At 57.0% G+C, this 20,197-nt stretch overlaps 2 protein-coding genes and 1 long non-coding RNA gene across 3 annotated transcripts in view; 2 read left to right on the top strand and 1 right to left on the bottom strand.

Moving 5' to 3' along the window:
* The window catches only part of LOC119198889 (uncharacterized), a 185,061-nt gene that overhangs the window by 18,492 nt on the left and 146,372 nt on the right, over positions 1–20,197 (bottom strand). The window lies entirely within an intron of this gene.
* Positions 820–2,468, top strand: LOC134107478 (uncharacterized). Its single transcript, XM_062559232.1, has 4 exons — positions 820–1,235; positions 1,345–1,704; positions 1,860–1,978; positions 2,050–2,468. The coding sequence occupies exons 1-4, from the start codon at positions 1,163–1,165 to the stop codon at positions 2,167–2,169; spliced, it is 672 nt and encodes a 223-aa protein (XP_062415216.1). The 5' UTR covers positions 820–1,162; the 3' UTR covers positions 2,170–2,468.
* On the top strand, positions 2,595–5,979 carry LOC134107507 (piggyBac transposable element-derived protein 4-like). Its single transcript, XM_062559333.1, has 2 exons — positions 2,595–3,816; positions 3,979–5,979. Exons 1-2 carry the CDS (start codon positions 2,880–2,882, stop codon positions 5,106–5,108), a joined length of 2,067 nt encoding a protein of 688 aa, XP_062415317.1. The 5' UTR covers positions 2,595–2,879; the 3' UTR covers positions 5,109–5,979.

Genomic DNA, 20,197 nt, shown 5'->3' with positions numbered 1-20,197 from the left:
AGCCCGAGGTCCCTGAGGCTGGTCAAGAGCGTCGGCGACGAGACCTTCACGCTCGCGGCCCGGGGCGCCTCGCCGAGAAAGGTCATGGTCGACGCCGTCGTCGGCGGAAGACTTCGGTTCAGCGGGACGTTCCCGGACTCGGAGGCCGTCATCGAGAACCTGATCGCCGAAGACACGGGCCAGTACTGGTGCTTTTACTCGGGGCGCGAGCCTGGGTTCGACCTGTCCTTGGACCAGCGGGGAACCGGGTCGGTGCTCCTGGTGGTGGCGGCTGGCCCTCCTCCTTCTCAACATTCACGCAAGTTTCCCAAAAGGGCTGCGGGGGGTGTAACGCAGGCTAGCTAAACGCGCCGCGGGCTAAACGCATTTTATTTGTATTTCATTTGCTGTTCCCGACGACGACGACGACGACGACGACAGGTACGGCGAGCTGGGGCGACGGCTTGGCGGCCCTGGTGGCGAACGTGACCTGCGTCGGCGCGCTGCTTCTGGGAACCGCCGTCGTCATAGGGCTCCTCGCGTGGATCATCCACGAGGTAGCCGCGTAGTCCGAGTGGTGTGTGTGTGTGTGTGTGTGCGCGTGCAAGCTTTTCTCAATCCCTCACAACAACAACCGTTCGTGTGTGTGTGTGTGTGCGCGTGCGTGCGTCCGCAGACCCGGATGTGCCGAACGGCCGAGCGCGCCCGGCGGCCCGACGACGCCGTTTACGAGGACATGCGGCCGACCGTCGTGCCCTGAAGACGAAGCGAGGGAGCGAGCGGGCGGCCACTTCTCACCGTCGCTTTCGCGTGACGCGAAGGAGCACCCGGACCCTCGTGCGACACGTGTTTTCCACGTAAACGAGCACCCGTCCCCGTCGCTGCGACTTTGGAGTCCGTGTGCGTGTGTGCGTGCGTGCGTGCGTGCGTATGTGTGTGAAATAAAATAAAAGGTTAAAACCAATCTCCACGTGTCGTTGCCTTGTCGTGTAGCGTATGGCACAAGATTTGAGGGGCCGCTTGTGACAATTTAATTCGCGGTGGCCACCTCGGTTCGCGTACCCTCGGTCGGGGTTCGTGTGGCCGATGACATCGATGTCGGTGACATACTAACGAATGCGCACGCGGAAACGGTCGCGTGCTACTCACGGATCGCCTCGACGCCGGGAAGCGCTCTGCCGACATGTCGACTTTCTACCTGAGCCTCGCGGCGGCGACCCTGTGCCTCTCCTGCGCGGCGGCCCCGCGCGGTCCCGGTGAGCGTCGCGTGCTTGTTTCTGTGTGTGTGTGTGTGTGTGTGTGTGCGGGCGAGGCGAGGCGAGGCGAAATGATTTGGGGCGTGGTTTTTTTTTAAAATCGTCGCAGGGCCCGACGAAGCGGTGTGGAGGGAGCCCGGAGAAGCCGTGACCGTCCGGTGCCGATCTTCCCATCCGAAGCCCGAGTACCTGAGTCTGATGACGGGTCGCGGCGCCGGCGGCCGCGGCGACGTAAGGGTCCTGTTCAAAGACGACCAGCCGGGCGGCGGCACCGTCGCCCCCGAATACCGAGGCAGACTTCGGTGCAGCGAAACGTTTCCGGACGTGGACGTCGTCATCGACCCCGTGACTCCCGCCGACGCGGGACGGTACGAGTGTGTGTATTTGAAATACGATCGCCAACGGCGACCCGTGGAGTTGCCGGGCACGGGGTCGGTGTTCCTGGTCGTGCCGCAGCCGTCGTCGCCGGGTGAGCAAAAATATTGCACGCGCGCGAAACAGGACATCGCGTCGAGGCCGAGCGAATGACCCGCTCTCGCTCGCTCTCTCTCTCTCTCTCTCTCTCTCTCTCTCTCTCTCTCTCTCTCTCTCTCTCTCTCTCTCTCTCTCTCGTGTCCGCGACAGGCGAGAGGTGTCGAGACGAGCGATGGGATGACACCCCCCCTACGACACTGGCGACCTGCGCCTTTGTTGTCCTGGTCGTCGTCGTCATCGCGTGGTGCTTCGCATGGACGCTCCTGAAGGTAGGCGCCCGACCAACAAAAAAAAAAGCCTCGCGACGCCGCAATGACTAACGCGTTCGTTTCCGACACAGGCGTGCAGGATGTCGAAGGAAGCGCTGCGGCGGTGGCGGCAGCGGCAGGAGAGGAAGAAGCTGCAGCGGTTCCCCCTCGACGACGTGTACGAGGACATGAACGCGACGGTGGCGCGCTAGAGACATCGGCCGACCGGGGCAGAGAGAGAGAGAGAGAGAGAGAGAGAGAGCGCGAGAGAGAAATTCCAGCACCTCGGACAGACGCCACCCCCCCCCCCCCCTCCCCCTCCCCCTGACTCTCTGTCCGCGCGTTTGCCTGCGCTGGCTGCGCTGGCGGGTGACCAAGGAGGAGTTTGTGCAAAGTTCTTGGTAAGAATCATGAAAGTATACATGTCTCTCTATCTCTCTCTCTCCTCGCGCGCTCGCAGATAGAGCTTCAGGGGGTGTGGGACGCGGGGGCCTCTGTCCGAGGTGCTGGAATTTCTCTCTCTCTCTCTCTCCTCGCGCGCTCGCAGATAGAGCTTCAGGGGGTGGGGGACTCGGGGGCCTCTGTCCGAGGTGCTGGAATTTCTCTCTCTCTCTCTCCTCGCGCGCTCGCAGATAGAGCTTCAGGGGGTGGGGGACTCGGGGGCCTCTGTCCGAGGTGCTGGAATTTCTCTCTCTCTCTCTCCTCGCGCGCTCGCAGATCTGTCCGAGGTGCTGGATTTGTGTGTGTGTGTGTGTGTGTGTGTGTGTGTGTGCGTGCGTGTGTGCGTGCGTGCGTGTAGGTGACAGAAGAGACAGCCAGAAGAGACAGAACGGGTCGGCGAGAGAGGCGATACTAACGTCGCGCGATAAAGTCGGGCGAGGCGACGCGCGAAACACTCGTCTCCCCGAAAGGGCCCGAAGTCATGACTGCCGCGACGCCGACCGCGCTCGAGCTCCTCGAACGTCTTTTCGCAGATCCGGTGGAGCCGCGAAAGGTCTACCACTACTCTGACATGGGAGAGGGAGAGGCTTCGACCGCGGCTGACAACAAAGAACGAGAGCTACGAGGGGAAGAAGAAGACGACGACGACGACGACGGCGACGGCGACGACGACGACGGCGACGACGACGACGGCGACGACGACGACGGCGGCGAAGAATACAACCCGGAGAACGAAGCTTTGTCTTTGGAGGAGGAGGAGGAGGAGGAAGGAGAAGAAGAAGGAGAAGAAGAAGGAGGAGAAGAAGAAGGAGAAGAAGAAGAAGAAGACCGCGTCGTGGGCGAAAGACCCGAGACCTGCACCTTTCCGTCCAAAAACGGCGAACTGACGTGGTCCTCGACGGCGCACGGCAGACGGGGCGCGACCGACGAGCAGAGTCGGCCGGGTCCGCCGACCCCCGGGCCCACGGAGGAAGCGGCGTCCCGCGCCACCGACATCGCCTCGACGTTCCGGCTGTTTGTGACGCCCGCGATAGAAGACATTGTCCTGGAGATGACCAACCTCGAAGGTCGCAGAAGATACGGGGACGACTGGAAAGGCATGGACCGGGTCGACCTGCGCGCCTACGTGGGCCTCCTGATCCTGGCGGGCGTGTACAGGTCCAGAGGGGAGGCCGCCGCCAGTCTGTGGGACGCGGAGAGCGGAAGGGCCATTTTCCGCGCCACGATGCCGCTGAAGGACTTTCACGCGTACTCGACACTGTTGCGATTCGACGACCGCGAGACGAGGCGCGAGCGACGAGCGAGCGACAAACTGGCGGCCGTGCGAGACGTGTGGGACGCGTGGGTGCTCCGACTGCCGCTCCTCTACAACCCGGGGCCCGAGGTGACCGTGGACGAGCAGCTGGTTCCGTTCAGAGGTAAGCGGCGGCTGCGGCGGAGGGGCTTTTTTTTATTTTCTTGTAAAGATTCGCGAAAAGACAATGCCGATGATGATGATGATGATGACGACGCTCTCTGTCTTGTCTCTCTCTCTCTCACTCTCTCACTCTCTCTCCTCGTAACCCCCCGCCGCCGCCAAGGGCGGTGTCCCTTCAGGCAGTACATGCCCAGCAAGCCGGCGAAATACGGAATCAAGACGTGGGTGGCGTGCGACGCCAGATCCAGCTACGCGTGGAAGATGCAAGTGTACACCGGCAAGCCGACGACGGGCGGCGGCGGCCCCGAGAGGAACCTGGGGATGAGGGTCGTGCTCGACGTCACGGAGGGCCTGGCGGGTCGCAACGTGACGTGCGACAATTACTTCACGTCCTACGAGCTGGCGCGCCGGCTCCTGGCCAGGGGGATCACCGTGGTCGGCACGGTTCGAAAGAACAAGCCCGAGCTTCCGCCCGCTCTGCTGGCGACGAGGGACAGGGCGGTGTTCTCTTCGATGTTTGCGTTCACGCCCACCACGGCCCTGGTGTCCTACGTGCCCAAGAAAAACCGCAACGTGGTGCTCATGAGCACGCGGCACGCCGAGGCCGAGGTCGGCGACCGCCCGGACGGGAAGCCCGCGATCATCCTGGACTACAACCGCAACAAGGGAGGCGTGGACAACCTGGACAAGGTGATCGGCACGTACAGCTGCAGGAGGATGACGGCCCGCTGGCCCCTGGTCGTGTTCCACAACGTCGTCGACGTGTCCGCCTACAACGCCTTCGTGATATGGCGAGAGGTCCGTCCCGACTGGATGTCCGGCAAGCGGAGCAAGCGCAGGTTCTTCCTCGAGCGGCTCGGAAAAGAGCTCGTGACGCCGCTCGTCGAGAGGAGGGCGTGTCTCCCCCGCACGGAAGCGTCCGCGGCGGTCGTGCGGGCCGCCCGGAGGGCGCGCGGTCGAGCCGAGGCGGCGCCGGAGGCGGAACGGGAGCCGGAAACGCGGGCGGCGGCCGTCGCCTCGGCTCTGTCCAGGGTGGCGAGCAAGAGGAAGAGGTGTCAGATTTGCCCGTCGAAGAAGGACAGCAAGACGCACACCGTCTGCTGCGCGTGCAGGAGGTACATCTGCCGGGGCTGCTCGCGCGCGTTCTGCCCCGCCTGCGCCGACCGGCGTGTCTCGAGCGACGGAGGCGGAGGGCGCGGAGACGACGACGGCGGCGACGACGGAGGCGCGGCGCGCACCTGCGACTATTGGAGGACGCGAGGACGACAAGGCGTGGAGGGGGGTGACGGCTGAACGCGCGCGTGCGTGCGTGCTACTACTAACGGAGGGCGGGGGTGAAGGCTGAATGCTTGACGTAATAAAAACACAATGGATGTACACACCAATCTGCATTGTCTTTATTCACATTTACACAAATACTTGACGGATACATACATACATACATATATATATATAGTTTGCTTACTATAGTAAAAGTTGCACCGTTTAACGTGAAATTCTAAATGAGTCTTCCTCGTCGACACGAACGCGGTCATAATACGCGACTCGCGCCCCCTCCATTGTACCCACAATGCATCGGAGCAGGCTCGCCTGTTGTTGTGAGAGCCAAATATCCCAGAATGCATTTCAACCTAAGCGGCAGGCGACAACGACCGACGGAGGAAAATAAACACACAGTCCGAGTTTTATAAATACTACTTTATTTAAGTAACGTTATGTAATTTTATGACTAAAGTTAGTTGTTAAAGCAAACGTTTGTCAACAGCCTTTAACGTAACAATCTGCCCCGTGGACGTGTAGCGGACATAACGGACCGTCATAACGGACACCCTCCAGCGCCGGGAGGTCAGCTGATCATCTCGCAGCCCGCGGAGAGCGGCCTGTTTTCGTCGAGTCTGCTGTGAAATGCTCCGCCGGTCGTTTTCGCGTCTCCGTAGCGGTTTATACGTGAGACTCGTCGAGCTGTACCACGACGAGTCTTGGTACGTTTTCTAACGTGGTGTCAGAGACGGAGGTTGTTCACCGTCTGTTTGTTTAGATTCATAACTTCATGTTTACATGTAACTTTTGTACATACGTATTGTCTGTATGCGCAGAGCGCAGCTTGTTTATTGTCCATCGTTGTGCATTAAAACTAACAATGTTTTAATTAAAGGACACGAGGTGAGCACCGCGCTCGAGAGTCTAAACTGGCGGAAGAGCTTCAAAGAAAATCTGAAGCTCTGACTTGTAAAAATAATGAATAAAAAAATCCACATATGGATTATTGTACTCTGTAAGATCTTTGATGTGCGGTCAGCGGCTTGCTGCACGAGGACCACTACGCTGATTATCAGCCTCTTGATGAGTAACAAGACAAACGGTAGGTGTGTGTGTGTGTGTGTGTGCATTAAAATATTTTAGTATAATAGTTTATTTTTTGTTACAACCTCCTTGATAAAGCTATCTATTTTACGACTGCTTATATATACAATTTCTGAGACAAAAAATGAGACAAAAGCTTGTTAATAGTAAAATATTTAAATCAAAAACTAAATTAAAGCGTATTAGCAAGACCAGCTGACGTGGTGACGTCATCAAGTCAGCTGCTGTTCCAATGGCGGAAATGACCGTCCCCCCCCCCCCCCCCCCCCCCCGAACCTCCCGAGTGTATTCTCGCGGGAACGCAAGTCCGTTCTCGCCGTCTCAGGTATTGCGAAAGGGCCATAATAGTCTTGCACAGAGAGGTGAAGGCTGAACGCGTGACGTAAGCGCGTACGTTCGTACGTGCGACTGCTGGAGGGCGGGGGTGTGTGATGGCTGAACGCGTGACGTAAGCGCGTACGTACGTGCGTGCGTACGTTCATACGTGCGACTGCCGGAGGGCGGGGTTGTGTGATGGCTGAACGCGTGACGTAAGCGCGTACGTACGTGCGTGCGTACGTTCATACGTGCGACTGCCGGAGGGCGGGGGTGTGTGATGGCTGAACGCGTGACGTAAGCGCGTACGTACGTGCGTGCGTACGTTCATACGTGCGACTGCCGGAGGGCGGGGGTGTGTGATGGCTGAACGCGTGACGTAAGCGCGTACGTACGTGCGACTACCGGAGGGCGGGGTTGTGTGATGGCTGAACGCGTGACGTAAGCGCGTACGTACGTGCGTGCGTACGTTCATACGTGCGACTGCCGGAGGGCGGGGGTGTGTGATGGCTGAACGCGCGACGTAAGCGCGTACGTACGTGCGACTACCGGAGGGCGGGGTTGTATGATGGCTGAACGCGTGACGTAAGCGCGTACGTACGTGCGACTACCGGAGGGCGGGGTTGTATGATGGCTGAACGCGTGACGTAAGTGCGTACGTACGTACGTGCGTGTGACTGCTGGAGGATGGGAGGACAACGGGAGGGATAACGAAGTGAATATATGCTTCGATCTACAGAGGGGCCGTTTTAAAAATCGATACCCAAATGGTGAGAGCCCCAAACCCGGGGTAGTAGGGGACCATATCGAGAAAGAACCTGCTGGCTTTTCTCTGCATTTCTATGTGTGAAATGTGTCGGTGTGTGCGTTTCTGTCTATGTTGTATCATATTTGATACCTTTTGATGAATGCATAAATGTCAACCATCGTTTGTCGGTGTTAATGTTTCACAATTGTAACAATGACTTGGATCAAGGAGGGGTAAAGAAATGTAACTCAGCCTTTCCACTACTCCGAGTACAGATACATTTGTATCCGGTCAATATCATTGTAGTCATGTATGTGTCAGTTTGTTTATGTATTTCTAAAGTCAGTCTGAATCAATAATAAAAACACAATGGATTGACACACCAATCTGCTTTGTCTTTATTCACATTTGCACAAATGCTTGACAGATACATATATAGTTTTCTTATTTCAACTATAGTAGAAGTTACACCAATCCTTTATGGACATGTCGTTGTTTAACATAAAATTCAAATGAGTCTTCCTGATCAACACGTCGTTTCCCAACTGTGTCATGTTGACAAGACTGTCGATTTGTTGTTCCGCACATCCCTCCGCGTGTCCGAGCCTGGTGTAGATGTCCAAGAGAGTCGCTCCGTAGATTAGCGTTAGGGACATTCGACCGGTGATTTCACCCATGTTCTCCAAGGGGCTTTCGATCAACACCCTGACATGAGGCGTCTTCTCGTTTACGACAGCAATGTTGTTGGCGTACTCGCTCATTGTCTTGTACAGAGAGGTCACGTATTTCATCAAATGATACGGGATGACGATGTTTCCCGTGTAGATTTGCGTAGGAGGGAAGGATGTGCAGTCGAGTTCTTGAAACGCTCGGTCGGCACCCATCTCCTGAGTGACCTGTTTCACGACGCCAAGGTTGTCGCGGGAAGCCGATCTCACCAGAGCCAAGACCTTCACGAGGGCCTCGTAGCCTTCGTCAGCGCACGGCTTTTGGGACGGTACGCACACGTAGCTGTCCGCGCACCGGGGAAAGGAGAACGAGGGAAGCCCGCTGGTTCCTTTCGTTACGCAGGCGACGCCGGTCACCGAACACAGGGCGCACGTGAATTCAAATTCCCCTTGGGTAGTGTCGACGAGAACGTCGAAAGCCCCTATTGCTCTGTCGGAGGTCCGGAGGCTGTGTGACATCATGAACCTCAAGACGTTCAGGAGAGCCTGCCTGTTTTCGTCGTCATACACACACTGGGTGCGACAGAAGGGTTCGGTGTCTGTGCCCGCTATCGTGAGACGGGATCCTTGGTCGATGTCAACCCACCACTTGGAGGAAAGCTTGCACATATCGTTTGTCAGGACCCTTTTCTTGGTGTCGTTGAGAACGGTGAACTTGAGTGGCATTTTCTCACTGGTACCTTGCTTGTAGGCGTTAACTCTCATGTTGTCAACGATAAACAGAGTGCTGCATTCACCAAAGGGTATAATGCCACCCAAGTCAATTTTGACCATTGCAGGCTGATGAGCCTGACTAGACCTGGTCATGGTGTGCGAGAAGACGTACTCCTTTCGACTAAAAGACATGTCTAGTCAAAAAAATAGGGGGGGGGGGGGCGGTTATCGCCACACTCTTCGGAGTCTACGGAATCGTATATACAGCAATTACTGTGTCAATCTCGAGCAAATACACAGATACATAAATACAAAGGCACCTTGTGGAAGATCAGAAAACCCACCGCCTTTCGCTGACACATTGTCCTAGCCTTCTCCTCTTGTCTTCACCGTAGACGTGTTGGATAAGTACGTGCGCTGGGACGTTGTCGGCAAACAAGTCCCTGTAGAAGTTTTTACAGCCTGCGCAATGATATAAGACCTCCCTGGGATCCGCGAGGGAGCGCGTCCTCTTTCCGAGCTTGGCTCGGCTCGGCTTTAGCCACTTCTTTTCCACAAAGGTCTCAATCCACTTTTGCATCAGATTCGCGTCCTCGCAAGAGTAGGGCATGATGCAAAGGACGGACGTGGGGAACATGGCAACGGCCGGACCGAACGCTTCAGGAGTTTGTATCTGCATCATGAGTACAGTCTGATACAGAAGACCGGCCAGGTCAATGACGGTCCTCTCACACACTTCGCTTCTCATTACGTGAAGCCCACCAGTCGAGGACGCTATCCCAGCATCTGTCAGCATGACACTCGGTACAGAGAGCGCGATTACGTCGTCCGAGTTGGGGGGTAGCAAAGAATCATTTCTCAGGGACACTATGCCTTTGGCCACGGCCTCCGTGATTTCTTTCCCGAGCGAAGCGCTTAGGTTCCTGTAGACCTCCCCGGGTTGTAGGGACATATCCTCTGTGATTACCTTGAGACAGGCCTGGAGTTTTTCGCCCGTGAGACGCGTCGCAGTCTCCCTGTTTTTCTTCAGGAGTTCCAGCTCGCCAGTCCCGCAGGCTGGTATCATGTGTTCGGGGCAGTTGTTCATAAGGGCGTTGAAAGCCGCGGTCGCCTTCTTCAACCTCGCTCTGACTGAGGTGATCGAGGTGAGCAGGTGCTCTTTACAAACTTCCAGGCTTTGTGTGCCCAGAGCAGAACTGTACATGTAGCGGGGCAAGCAGTAGTCCACGACGCAATGAGCCACGAGCTTCCCGCAGCGGTTGACCAATGTATGGTCCACGAAGTGAGCTATCAGCACCCTAGAGTTGGCAAAACATTTGTTGAAAGGCTGATAGGGGTGAGGGACGAGCTTTGAGTTAGAGGAGAGAGCGGACCGGGGTCCGCGGGGCCGTTCGTCTCCCTCGTCCGAGTTGTGGACGCCGTCGCGGCCGCAATCGTACTCATAGCTCACAGGGTCAGTGACTTCGTGGGAAGCATAGTGCTTCGATTCGCACACGAGCGAGCCTCCGAACATGGCCTTAATGCACCCCGTGCTGGCCTGGAGGTTCAGCGGGTATCGGTGCAAGGCCGCTTCGCAAGGATTGCACTTATAAAACTCCTTAACTTGGACGGGCTTGACGGAGAGTCCTGTAATCTCCTGTAGCCATGTCCTAATGGTTTCCACGTACGTGGTCTTGACACTGGAGTTGCTCACTTTCAAACGCTCCAGTGTTTGCGGACTAAAGTGCCGGTTCTTTGAGGATTTGATGAGTCTGCTCCAGGGGAAGAATCCCGCTCCCATCTTTGAAGCGATGAGATGCGACGCTTTGCACACAAGCAAGTCCCTCAGTATGGCTTGCTCGTGTGAGAACATGTGGTTCATGCAGTACTTTTGGTCCTTGTACAGCGTTCTCATCGTGAGGGTGGCTCCCTGCGGGTCGCAGAGAGTTGTCGCGACTGCAGAGAAGCCAGAGTCCAGCTGCAGCGTGGTGACGGCCTGCACTCTGTGGGCGACGAGAGAGGAGCTGGCTCGATGCAGGTCCACCCACTTGCCGCGATCGTCCACGTCGGGTTTGCGGTCCAGGTACAAGATTGTATCCCCGCGCTTAAGTTGGTGCCAGGCAGAGGTGGAAAAGCAGGAGACTTGGTCTGTCTCCAGTTTGACGCAATCTCCCCTGAGCACGCACGCAATGAAGGTGTCCGTGACGGCGGAATCGCAGGGGGAGCGCATGCTTTTGAAGGCCGACAGTCCCCTGACCTTGACAGAGACAGCGGCGAGTTTGCCCCGGTCGTCTATGGAGTGCGTGAGAGCCACGTAGGTTTTCTTGGCTACATGGCAGTATATGGAGCAACTGTTTTCGTATTCAAGCTTGACTCTCCTGTCTTTGACGAAGGGCCCGGTGACGTCCGTCGGCTCTTTCGATCCCGGCGCTCTGGCCACGTAGACGGGATACCCCTCCTTGGTGAATGTTCCTCTAGGGTCTCTGACTACCTTTTGGGGTATGTTGCCTCTGCCTATCACGTACATCCTCTTGAGAGTGTCCTCCACCAAGCTAGTGTGCACACAGTCCAGAAAGCCGGGCACCTGCTCGCCGGCACGCTTGAACTTGTCACCCAGTGCTGTGCGGGCCTCACGGGCGAAGGTCTCGAGCAGTTCGCTTTCTTCCTCCCGGCCAGGCGAGTCGCCTCGGCGGTCCGCGTCTGGCACTTCGCTCTCTGGTAGGTCCTCAGGTCCATATCCAACTGACACCATGACGCTGTCCGTGTCTCCATAGACGACAGGGCAGCGGTGCTGGTAAAAGGTGGCCACGCAGCTATTGACCACGGCAATCTGTTGCCGACCGTGGCCGGACGTGAGAGGCCCACAGGGGTAGGGGGCCGTTCCGTAGAAGGAGTTGGCCAATACTTTGCACTCCCCTTCCTGCATCTTAAAGTAGTCCCGCTCGACCTCGCTGATGTCAGGATTCTTGAGTTTCCTCTTGAACTCGGCCCGCCGATTCACATAGTACTCGACCGAGGACGATAATACGGCCGGGACCCGCGCAAAGCCGCCTTGAGTCTGGTCGTACTTGAGAATGAGCGACGCGCACTCAAACCCCTCGGCTTCCCAGTTGTAACACACCCATCCGGATAGATCGTGGGGGAAGCGCGAGGGAGGCCAGGGGATGGTGGTCTCAGGCGAGATGTTGAGGGCGCACATGATGGACGGGTACATACTCGAGAAGTCAAACGACAGCTCCAGGCCCATGCCGGGTCCGGAATAGTGTAGGCCCGTCAGAGGGTTGCACACGGCTCCCCCCGTCCACGTCTCGCTGCCGGAGTCAAGTTTCCATCGCAGGCGGCTGTTTAGTTCCCTGCCCACAGGTCCCGCTTTGACTCTGAGAGTATCCAACGTACACTTGAGCTGAGGGATCTGGACCGTGTGAATGCTCTGCACGAAGCCGCCAAAGTTATCGCCTCTGCCGTGTACAACGACGTCTATATTGAGAGTGCTCCTGCATCTGTGGAACATGGCTGATACAGGGTTGAGGACTTTAGCCAATCTCGCGCACAGCTGCGAGTCGACCAAGTTGTAGAGGAGCACGGCGAAAAGACTCTCTCCCCCAATGCTGATCATCTCGTCCATTTTAGAATACGCAACGCCCGCCAGCTTGTAAAGCTTTCTGTTGTCCTTCGGGGGCTTTCCGTGCAGCTCCCTGACCTTGGCAACAACGAACGGCGCCACGTCGTTCAGCTTCATGCTGGTGCACGCAAACTTGATTTCTCTGGTCCCCGCCATTCTGTACAGATCTATGATGTTCATACCGCAGGCGTTCATCTTGAAGTGGCCCAACTTAGCCTTGTCTTTGTTGAACGACTCGATGTGCACGGATATCATCTGCAGCCTTTGCTCCGTCAGGGTTCCGTTCAGCAACAGCGAACCTACTCTCTTGAGCATCTCTTTGTACATTTCCAGGTATCGGACGTTTTCAAACTGGAAGAAAGGCACCACGTCCTCAGCCAAGGCCCTGGCGACAAAGAGCCCGTTCCAGGCAGGCAGTAGCAAGGAGCATCGTTTGCGAGTAGCGGCATCGAGGCGCTCGCAGTAGTTTGACTCTGCGTAGAAATGCACGCGCTGCTCAATGACCCTGACGTCAAACTCTGCGTTGTACACATACAGGAGTTCTATGCCGTAGTGGTAAAGCAGTCGGATCACCTTTTCAATGAGCGCGAGTTCACTGGAGCAAGGGTTAACCCGAATCCTCGTGACATCTTCCAGACCGACGGCCCGGGCCAAGTCGTGGTCCGCCCGTGGGTAAAGGTTGTGTGTCACTTTGCATTTGTTATAGAGCACTATCAGCCTCTTCCTGTGGAGATCAGGTGAGGCCTTGGGCACGTGGGAGTTGAGGATCACGAGAGAGACGCAGGTGATCTCGTGCTGCTGACCTGGCATGTCCGGCGCCAGGGCAGGGATGGATATTAGCTTACTCTGTTTGGGTAATTGTTGCTTGCCCGCTTTTAGCCTGTGGACCAGATTATTCCTGTACTCTGCCATGTCTGCGACCGTGCGCTCAGTGCAGTAGGGAAACTTGTACGCGAACGCCTCGCATCGTAGGCTGTTGTCCCGGTAAGATTTGTCAAACACGGTCTCAATATCCAGACACGCGGCCTTGTAGAAATAGGGCACGTGTTTAGCATCAAAGAGCTTGGCCTCGGCCTCGGACCTCTCGTGGTCGTAGACGAGTTCGGAAACCGAGAGGACCTGGTTTAGCTTGTCTGCGGGTACAAAATACATCCTGCCGAACATAACGTTGGAGCATAGGGCTGGCGTGTTACCGTCTCGAGCAATGTAGTAGCCCTTGTCTGGACAGAGATCTCCAAAGGTCAGGGCGCCCCTCACGGTCTCCATGTACCTCTTGGCCAGGTGTATACTTTTGAGCGGGAACACACTCGCCCTTACTTTTCGCTTAATGTCGTCGTGATGAACGTGCACGCACACCGGCTCGGCTACAAAGTGCCTGGACCAGGTTTTCCGTACCTGCTCCCAAGTCTCCTCTTCACCATTCTGATCACAAATCAAGTCTAGGTCATAGCCTACGACAGGAGCTATGCCGGTAACTTTAAAGTGTACGGTAGTATAGATGGCATCTCGAGCCTGCACCACCAACCCTCTGCACAGGATGGTCTCTTCCTGTCTATCAAAGAGGACAGATTTGACCATCACCCCGATCAGGTCAGCCTCCGACGCCGGGGCCACAGCTCTGCGCTCAGGATAGATGCCAGGGAAAAAATCCACGAAAGGCAGAGCCTTATCCATGGCTCAAGTGCGCAGCCCTAAAGGGAGAGGAGAGGGCGGGTGGGGGACTGCGTATGGGGACTGTGTATAGCAACTGGGTATTTTTGGTATTTGACTGAGACTTTTCCTCCGACAAATTTCGTGTCCTCCCAAACCTCCGACCAATTTCATGGCCGCCCATCCCTCCGACCTACTGTGTGTTGTTCCTAATGTCGTCCGACCGCGTGGCTTCACTGAACGCTGTGGCCGATCCTGGTTTGTGACCCCCCCCCCCCCCCTTCTCACTCCCGGCTGCGATATGTGATACAAAACACACACACACAATGAGACGCACACTCGTTGACACACACGGGTTTATTAAAGTCCACATATAGGGATACAAGTATAGGGACATATACACAGCTTTACACGCGTGGCCTGTGCCTATAACACCTTAGACCGCTTCCTGGTCTGGTTCAAAAGCACAAACCCCCCATTCCCACCACCTCCGCAGAAGATCGTGTAGCAGATCCCAGCAGAGAGCGCAGTGCACCAAACCACGAGTATAGCCACAGAAGTCCACAGGGCCGCAACACTGCCAATTCCAGAGAGCCAACCACCCAACGTGACCCTGCTAGCTGAGAGCTCTTCGTAACGCTTGTCAAACTCTAGTAGGCTTCTTGTGACGTTCTCCAGGTCCTCACGCACGTCCACGAGCATCACGCTGGTGTTTATGGCTTGCAGCAAACCCATTTCGGACATTCCCGGGATCTTGTCTTTCAGTAGATCTGAGAAGGACACCGGGCCGTCCGATATGTGCAATTTCAAGAGCTGTCTGAGAGGAGGGGACTTGATCTCTATCGCGACTGAGCCCTCCGTCCAAGTGACTTTCTTATCCCGATAGCAGACACCTCTGTGACAGGGCGCACACACTGTCTTGCACTCGCCGGGATCCTCGACGCACCTAAGGTACCTGTCGTGGGGCTCGGGCATGTGACAGTACTTTCCGTGACATTCGGACGGTTCGTAGTAGTGGCCGTCTATCAGCCACACGTTGTAGTCAGGCCAGCAGGGGACTCCGTCCGTGCTCATCCTGGGCATGGGTATGATCCCTCTGACTGTGGTCTTTTCCACAGTTCTGGGGACCGAGTGCACTATGAAAAGCTTTCTGTCTTTGTACAGGGCAGTACCGACGGTGGGGAAATCGGTCAAGCCCGGGTGCTCCCGCATAATCGTCATGCCGCTGGGACAGCTGCCCGAACGCTTCGACGCTATCTGTCGCAGACAGTTTTCAACCCCTGCGGCCATGAACTTGGTGTGCATGGCGGCCTGCAGCATCTGATGGGTGACGCTCTGCATCTGAGCGTACCACATTTGATAGCTGGCCAGAACCGAGAACTTGACGTTGGTGTCGCGCAAGGCCGCCTCTGTATTCCTCATCAACGTGTCCCTGATCATGGCAAAGTTGCTGTTGGCGATCTGGTTATTCTTCTCTAGCATATTCTCCTGGTCGTCGATCCTACTGTTGACCAGGGCTATGTTGGCGTTGAGCTTGTGGCTCACTTCAACGACCTTGTTTGTCACGGAGACGTACGAGTTCTTGAGGGCGTCCATCTGATCCCCCAAGTTGTCCATCCGGTTGGACACGTGCCACGCAAGAGCCAAGGCCGCCATGCCCGTCACTACTCCGAAAGCAAACCTCTTGTGCCTACCGCGGCCTCCCTGTGGCTTGTCCAGCCAGGGGAAGGGCGCGTTGTCAGGCAGCTCGTACATCTTAGACTTTTTCTCCTGCACCGCCAACTCCTGGAGACCTTGCTTCATCATGTCGCCGGCCCTGCGAGCGTCGTTGATGATCTCGTGTGCCGACTTGCAGAGCCTCCCGTAATCCCTCCTGCAACTGTTGTCACCGCCGCATATGGCGATGAGACAGGGCTGTAGAGCACTCACGTCGTAGTTGACGCAGCTGACGTTCATGTTGACATAGTCTATGCCCGGAGTGAAGTTTGACACCAAATACAACGCTTCAACCGGTTTAACTATCAACCCGCGGTCGCCGTCGACCACCGGGGTGTCGGCCGAGTAGCTGTCGTCCACCGAGACCAGGTTCATGCTGTGTACTCTCTCCCCAGTGCTGTAGGCGACGCAGACCTCGTTCACGGGAGGCACGTATTCCACAAGCTGTTCCGAATCCAGGATGCCTACCATGTAGTGGGCTCGGTCCGTCGTGGGGATAAAGGTGTTGACGTTGACAGCAATCTGGGGCGGCCTCGTGGAGACGATGGCCCTTTTGCTAGGTTCTCCTTGTGTGCACGACTCGAGTTCGTACAGATTGGCAATGTAGATTTTATCGTAGCTGGTACTGTGCATCTCCTTGTGGGGCTCCTTGAATATGCCCAGTGCGCCGTGAGCGGCTATGAGCCCGGGACACACGACAGTGTTACTCAGGCCTATGTTGTACTCAGGGTCCAGGCAGTTCTTGGAGCCCGAGGCCGGGTCCTTGTACGGGGTTTCGGGAACGGTCACGTCGTCCTTCTTCAACGACCCCAGGTTGTCCAGATGCGAGGCCGATCGCCCGCTCCTCCCAATGCGCGAACCGGTGGCCATGCCTGCCACTATCTGTTGCCTCTTCCAGTCCCGCAGCCTGTGCACGGCCGACGTGATTCCCAGTATCGCGGGGGTGTCGGATCGCACACCTCGCCTGAAATCCGAATCCACGGGGGCTATGACAAACTGGTTGATGGCAAAAGCAACGGCCACCAGCTCGGGCAATTGCTTGAGCGTCTCGAATGAGGTTGAGGTCATGGTGACGTTCGCTATCACGTCCCTGGCCCAAACGGTGACACTGGACCCGGAGCAGCACTTGGTGTTCAGGTCCTCGTTGCATTTTAACGCGGGGTTGGTCTCCATGTCACCAAGCGACAGCTCGGCGGTGATATCCGAGTCCCCGAGTTTGAGCGGACTGATCTTACGTCCCCCCGTGAGGGACAGCGTGAAGATGACCTTGTTGGCCCTGACGCCTCGCCTCAGCAGAGTCAAGAGATACGGCATTACCCCTTTCGACGATTCGTCTCCGCTCGCGGACACCCACATATTTTGACAGTGTCCAGCGCGACTCATATCCACCGCCCCGGCGGGTGTCACGAAAGCCTCGAATGCGCCCAGCCGCGAGAAGTCAATATCGTTCAGGAGGGCGAGCGATCTGGGCAGCCTGAGAAAGACTTTCAACACTCCGTGTCTGATCAGAGCCGAGGCGAGAGCCGCCACCTCGCTGGTGATCTCCGCACTCTGCCAGTCGGCGCGAGGACACTCAGTCGCTCCCCAGTCGGCCGCGTCCAGCATGATAGCCATCGAGGACGCGGACACCATCACTTTGGACAGAGTTTCGGCTACGGCCTCGACGACCTGAGAGAAACCCTCGCCAGTCGAGGCAATCGGGAGGAGGCACCCGTCGAAGGACACCTTCATGATGACGTGACCAGCTTGGGCCGCCGCGTTGAAGGTTTCCACGTCGAGAGCGACGGACAGATGGTCTTTTTCGTACATGGCTCGGTCCACAGAAACGATTGTGGCGTCGCAGGACGACGGGACGAGAAAGTCCCTGATCTCCGTGGGCGTGGGTCTGCACGCGGGGTCCCGGTGGCGTAGACTCGCGGCGCTGGAGACCTCGCATATGGCAATCGGGGCCGAGGCGTCGGCGTCCCCGTTGGTTATACCCACTCGAGAGCCTCTGTTGCCTATGCAGAACCTGTTACCTTCGGACGCAAAACAGTTGTCCCCCAGTTGCGCGTAACAGCCACCGATGGACTCGACGTCCCCGAGGCCCATGTAGGAGAGCACGCAAGCATATGGGGAATTTCGTACAGTTTGGACGTCGTCGGCCGTGGGCCATTTTCTGCTCGCGGCAGGCGCGTGTAGCGTCCTCCGCAAGAGCTTGAACGCCTCGCATTGAGGATCGGACCCGCACTCGGCCATTGGGTCCTCGCCAAAGTAATAGTCTCTGTTGCGAGGGCTGGCGTGGAGCAGAATTGATATCTTGTTCAAGGGGGTGCTTGCGACGACGCGATCAGAACACTTGAAACCTCCCGGGACCACGAGGCAGGACGACTTGTCCAGCCTCTTGACAAAGGCGCCGAGTATGGAGCTTCCGCCCTCGTCCCCGTTGAGAGCGGCAGCCGATTTCCGGGCGGGCTTCCAGTAGGCGTAGATCGTCCCCGGGCAGTAGTGTGTGCACATGTCGCTCGTGTGGTTGTAGTCGCCGACGGTCAAAGCGAAGCCGCTGCGACTGAAACCCAGACACCATCCGCCGCTGCGGGCATTGGGTGGGCCAACATCGACCCAGGCGTAGGGAGCGTAGCCGTAAGGGTTGTTGGTGCTGTTCCTTAGAGGCGGGCTCGAGAGGCACGGGAGCCACGTGAGCGAGAGGGCTATTAGGAGCCTCATGTGCATGCGTCGAGGAGAGGTGGGCGAGGGTGAGAATGAGAGGATGGTCGAGTCAAGGGATCAGGTGTCGAATACAGCCACTCGGACACTACGGTAGCGTTCGATAGTACCTTGTCTTACAACAGAGGATTACTGTCGGTGCCCCCTCCGGTGTCTTTGCTCTTGTACTTCATCAACGCCTGACACGTAGACGCCAGGCCCATGAACTGTTTAACGGCGTCGTTGTGAACCTTAGCCACGTCCTGGTCAGGGACGAATAGCGGTCTACCCATGTGCGTTCTGACGCGGTTCATGATGCGCAGGGAGGTGTTGTTTGCCAGCGAGTACGATTTGCTGATCAGGTCCACGGACATGTTCTGTATCACGCCGATGACATTTTCATCCCTCACGGTGTGGGCCAAATGAATGTTGACTTGCTCCTCTGTGAATTTGTGGTTGTAGGATTCCAGGTAGGCCTTCACCTGGTGCGGCTTGAGCACTTTCATGGAGTCCAACGTGTTCCTGTCCAATTCGCACAGGGTACAGCCAGTGCCCTCGTTCTCGTAACTCACGTCGACAACGGAGGGCTGGTCGTGAGCGTTGAGGTTCAGGTATAGCATCGGGTACCGTTTTTGTATGAAGCGATCGGTCTCGCTGGTATCACTTAACCCCGCGTCCCGGCGCTCCCCAGGCCCGGGGAACATGTGGAATATGTCGTCCGCCGCCATTGCGGCCGAGTACCCTCGCTCGGCAGCAGCTCCCGAATCTGGGGTTTGATCGTCCGAGGGTCTCCCCGGAGGCCCGTCGCAGGTCACGTGAGTCGTTTTACTAACAGAGTCTCCTTGCGCAGCCGGATCGCATCCGCCTCTGACAACGGCTCGGCTCTTGGCGGGAGGCTGCTCGCTGGTCACATTGCGGGTCTCGGCTCTCGCCCTCTTGTTCCCGGTCCCTACCTCTGGCGTCTCGGCTCCAACAACTTTGTGCAGCGATGGCGGCCGATGACAGGTCGAAGAAAGGCCGCGTTCACTCATCGCCAGCAGCTGGCCAGGCGGTGGCCGGATTTATCGAGAGCGATAGATTCACACTGTGCGGAGGACTTATGGAGCTCTGCTGCGGCTCGAGTTGGGGTAGCCACTGCCTATTTCGCACGAGTGCCAGGCACATCATTGCCATAATAAACAGTGAACATTGTAAATGGTGCAAAAGGGCTTCCTCTACACCCGTCCGAGAGAGCGACTTTGACGAAGTTCAGACCAGGGCGTACTTACGGGGAATGTTTCGACTCAGGCTGTCGGAAGCGGTGACGCTGTCCGAACTGATTTCGGAGCTCAAGTGCACGCAGACCGACGGGGACACTCGCCGCATCGCGTTCACCGGCACCCCCCCCTATTGCACGGTGGAGAACGTAACCCATTTATCAGGACTCGCGCTCCGGAAATTGGCAGAGTTTGACAAGGAATTTGTCTGGGGAGACAATTTGATCTTCAACACAACGGCTGAGCGCCCGGAGTCCGGGGTTCCACTAAAGGACAGGTGACTTCCTCGGGTGTTCCGCGGCAGACAGAGGGCCGGCTCGCAATGGCCTCGAGCGGCCCGGCCGGCTCCAGGGTGGGACCCGTGTTCTGCGTGAAAGGCCCGTGTGCATTTGTCAAAGTGTCTAACGATGACAAGAAGAGGGCCGTTGTAAACACGATCAGTATGACTCTCGTTGACTACGCAGACAGGGACCAGTGCCCCGAAGGGGCTCTGCGCTCGGACCAGTCTCTGTTCGTGCCCATCTTCTGCAAAGAGTGCTACGGCACCGAGGAGTCTGATTACACCGCGGCGCTGACCGGTATTATTTCGTGCGGCAGTGACAGGTTTCTCGTGGGAATGTGTAGCGTGTTTGGAGTGGCGCAAGGTGAGGTGTACCCGGAGTCGC

Source organism: Pungitius pungitius, chromosome 19 (genome assembly GCF_949316345.1).
Source record: "Pungitius pungitius chromosome 19, fPunPun2.1, whole genome shotgun sequence".
Taxonomy (NCBI): domain Eukaryota; kingdom Metazoa; phylum Chordata; class Actinopteri; order Perciformes; family Gasterosteidae; genus Pungitius; species Pungitius pungitius.
Note: the sequence above shows the minus strand (reverse complement) of the source record. Positions and strands in the feature narration are given on the sequence as shown.